The sequence below is a fragment of the Protobothrops mucrosquamatus genome, unplaced genomic scaffold, assembly GCF_001527695.2.
Source record: "Protobothrops mucrosquamatus isolate PMUCROS unplaced genomic scaffold, P.Mucros_1.0 scaffold8062, whole genome shotgun sequence".
In the NCBI taxonomy this organism is placed as follows: Eukaryota; Metazoa; Chordata; class Lepidosauria; order Squamata; family Viperidae; genus Protobothrops; species Protobothrops mucrosquamatus.
This window is the reverse complement of record NW_015393859.1, coordinates 1-4323: the sequence shown is the minus strand read 5'-3', so window position 1 is coordinate 4323 and position 4323 is coordinate 1. Positions and strand designations below refer to the sequence as shown.

Below are 4323 nucleotides of genomic sequence, written 5' to 3'. Positions count from 1 at the left end.
TTCCAGCAACCTTTCCTGCATAATATTAGGACTTTCCCACCCTGAATGAGCTTTGGGGATAACATCAGAAGTACTTACATTATTGTTCTTCCCTGACAGGACACATTCATCTATCCTTTGCTGTGATGCAGGCCAATGGATCTGCCAAGTGAAACAACATCTCACAGTTACAACTCTAATTTCCCATATTTTCTCCTTAACCCTGGTCCCAAACCAGACAATATATCGAATTGGGGGTTTTGCATTAGAAATCACTTGGGGTTTTTCAGTGTGATTATTTTAGAAGCCAGCAGTCACGTCACCTTGCTGTTTGTTTCTTAAAGGCAGTGCCTTTTTGGGGGAGGAGGAATATTCTGGATCATCTGGAAATTACCCCATTCCTTTGACTGTGAAAAACCCTATTTATTAGTGGGCGCAAAGTACAATGTGGTTGTTCTGGAATCATAATAACAAGTACATACATACACATATACAGATTTTAAACTTATACTGTTTCATAAATAATAGTTTAGAAGTGAAGAACATTTAAAATATTTAAAACATTTTACAGGAATGATAATGAAACCCAGTTTAAATTGCATAGATATAAGCAATGTTTCTCACACTTGGTCAAGGCGTCACCATTTTGTCACCTGTTTTATGAAGTCGCACCTTGATCAAGAAGTTAAGGCACCAGACTAGAAACTGTGAACTCTAGTCTTGTCTTTAGCACAAAGCCAGCTGGGTGAAGTTGGCCCAGTCACTTTCTCTCAACCCTGGGAAGCAGGCAATGGCAAACTACTTTTGACATCTTGCCAAGAAAATTGCAGGGACTTTTCCAGGCAACCTCTAGGACTCAACACTGACTTGAAGGCACAAATATAAATAGTTATGTATTCCTGAATAGATCTACAGTACATGTTATTTCTCTCCATTCATATCTCTTTCCTGAGTTAAAAATGAAAAATGATTCTCTATAGGAATCTTTTCTGACCGAATAGCGTACAGATTACGTGTTGAGCCTCTCTCTGATCCCGAAGGACTCTTGGCTTTAAGTGAGCAAGCAAATAAATAAATAAATAAATAAATGGCACTGTGGCACAAGAGGTGCCTGTCAAGAGTTTAATACTTTTGTTTTATATTTGGTAGACTAATCTTATACTGAATGATGTAGGAAAAAGAAAAAAAAAATCTCTGGGCTATTGAAGAGACAAAATACTCTCCAAAAAAGCAAAACAAAACCCTTCCTAAAAGATCTGGACAAATATTAATGTTTGTTTAATATTTTCTTCATTGCATTAAACGCTAGAAAAAAATGATATATCAATTGTAGAAAGATCAATTTAAAAAAAGCAATCCTATTTTCAACGTACTTTTCCAGAGAGATTCATTTGCTTCAATATCTTTCTATTGCAAATTCAGCATAAATTCCGAAGCATTTTGTTCCCCATCAAACAGAATTTCCCTCTGCCTACTCCTGATAAATTTTTTTTTTTAAAAAATACATTCTTACAATCAAGGGCTCCCGATTGATATCATGAAGGTCTAGTGAGAGGATGTAGTCTTTGCTCCCCACATACATTCGGTCATGATCTTCATCCTTCAGCAAGATTCGGTAGTCTGTTGAGTTGAGAAGGAAATTGAAGAAGCGTGCAGTTCCAGTGGCCTTGAGCTCTATAGGAACAAACATAAGGAAAGACCTGTATTAATTATCTTTTTCTACCCTGATTCCAAAATAGCCAACTTCTGGGAATAGTATGCTTGATTTAGGAGAAATCAACATGCTCCCCAAACTCAATAAGACATTTGACTCTTAAATAGAGCAATATACTTGTGTGCGTAGACATTAACAGATTATTCAAAGAAACACTCTTCTTGCAGCAATGCAATATGTAAGCATAATTTAGCTCATGAGACTCCATCAACCCAGATTTAACTTGAATTATTGAAAGCCAAGGACTTTCCCAGCATCTAACTCTACATTATTCTCTACTAGACTGTCAATCTGTGGGGCCCAAGAACATCTATGATACATATGAGAAAAAAATAAATTAAAAAGCATTTCTATAAAACACTCTGCAAATTAAAGAATAATATTTAACTATTAAAAATACCAGTATGAGAATCAAACTTCTGTCCAGTCTTACATACAATGAAACAACATGGCTTCATATTGGATATTCATTGTATTCCTTTCAATAAATGTCTAATTTGGAGCATTTGGAAAGTGGGATTTCAGAAGGGAAAATGATTTGTGGTTTTAGCTTTGACTGTAAGAACAAGTCTTAATCCCCCCCCTGCCCCCAATATTACAAAGTTTGGGCTTTTTTGTTTACTCCAAGGTGAAAGACTACCAGTCTTCCCAAAATTGCTAATTAAAGTTGTCATCAGCCTTAGGCAGCATGGTCAATAATGGTGATGCTGGACTTCACATCTAGGGAATCCTAAATACCTCACTCCTAATCTAAGTGACACACTTTGAAACTCTAAGGACCATTTTTTATTATTTTCTTGGAATTAGCCTTTTGTTTGTCTGGCCTTCCTAATCCTTTATTTCTTCTTTAATCTTTAACTTCTTAGGGACTTTAACTATGTTATTTATTTGCCACTGCCCATCTCATTCTTATTCTTATCCACTCCTATTTGGATTAATAATCATCCTCTCCTTCTCTTTAATATCTACATGTAGAAATGGACATCAACTTCAATGGAATGAATTTAAATGAACTTCGACCTATAGAGCAGAAATATCAGCATTGGATAAGTTTTCTATAAAGGAGATTAGGCAAGGTTTGAGAAGGCTACATTCTGCCCCCAAATGTGTATGAATACATTATTTTCTTTTTCTCTAAGTCTCCCTATTTAATTCAGCTAGGGAACAGAGTAGTGGCAGAGTTTATCCATATGTATTACCATATGAGATTTACATGCCTGTAAATGAATTATAGGTGTTGCTGTAGAAATATCCTACATCTACAGAGTCTAAATCAGCTCCAGGAATGAGACCTGATGCCTGAGATTGATTTCACACCTTGATTCCACTCACATGTTACTCTTCCTGACAACTTCAAATAAAAAGCACACTTAAAATTAACAGCAGTCCCTTTTACAATCTACCGACTGCTGAATTTTAACCTGGAGGAATATGAAGGTCAGCAAATCAATACAGTGAGGAATCATCATTTCACTCAAATGAGATCTTTCCTGGAAATAAATCTCCATGGAAATCAGCCTTCCAACCTATCGAGAGCAAAGAGGGCAGCTTTAGTTGCTGCAAAGTGGTTGATAATTGCTACTGAATGTTCCCTACACCTCTGTACAATATGTCAATATAATTACCTTTTAAAAACAACAAATAATTAATTTAAGCTTCGAGGAAGCTGTTTGCCAGTGAACTGCCAGTGAATTAATTACATAGCTGGGCACTGAGCTCACACAGGTCCTTTGTTTGTGTAAGTGTGCTGTTCAGTGTGGAAGGGGACATAAGGCTAAGCAGGTTTCCCACCGTGAACTCTTGAATAGTTTGTTTCCTCGACTGTTATTGTATTATCATCAAAGGGCTGTAGAGTTAGTTGTCAATTCTTCCACCTGCTGTTGGTGGGATGGTCTGGGAGTTGTAGTCTACATAAACAGCCCCACCTCAGTTATTTAGCTTATCAGTAAAGACTCATCCCATGTTTTCATGCTGATTATTATGTGATCTGGGGCAGGGCAGTGGCGCAGTGCTTAAGGCGCTGGGCTTTTCAACTGGAAAGCTGGCAGCCCAGATTTGAGATCCAAGTGCCATGTGACAGGGTGAGCTCCCATCCTCGCCCCAGCACTTACCAACCTAGCAGTTCAAAAGCATGCAAATGCGACTAGATAAATAAAGGTGCCACTTCGATGGGAAGGTAAGCGGGGATTCACTAAGAGTCACTAAGGTTGAGAAACACTGGCTTGCACTGAAGCTGCCCTACCTTTCTGTCATATCCACACAATTTGGATGATTACTGCCAATGGAGCCATAATGCTTCCAATTGTCAAAATCCCAGAAGAGCATCTAGCAGTCCAGCCAATGATATAAACCAGAAAGAAGAAGCAGGTAAAAATGAGGCTAATCAGAAAGGCTTTAAGAGACCAAAGGAGAAAAGAGAAATTGTACCAGTGGTGAGGAAAAGCATAGCTGAATTCATCTGGTCAACAATCAGGCACATTATCTGGTTGCGAAACAGATTGACTGTACCTTTCCAGCACCCCCAGAAAATATATGTATATGTGTATACACACACACACACACACACACACACACACAGAGAGAGAGAGAGAGAGAGAGAGAGAGAGAGAGAGAGAGAGAGAGAGAGAGAG

General features: G+C 37.9%; 1 protein-coding gene across 1 annotated transcript in view; it reads right to left on the bottom strand.

Moving 5' to 3' along the window:
* Positions 1-1708, bottom strand: part of LOC107300706 (semaphorin-3F-like) — a 5308-nt gene extending 3600 nt beyond the window's left edge. Inside the window, exons 1-2 of the mRNA XM_015830011.1 lie at positions 1493-1708; positions 79-141 (exon numbers count right to left, since the gene is read on the bottom strand). Of these exons, the coding sequence (XP_015685497.1) occupies positions 79-141; positions 1493-1669 (240 nt within the window). The 5' untranslated portion in view covers positions 1670-1708. The remainder of the gene's footprint in view (positions 1-78; positions 142-1492) is intronic.
* Positions 1709-4323: the final 2615 nt, after the last annotated feature.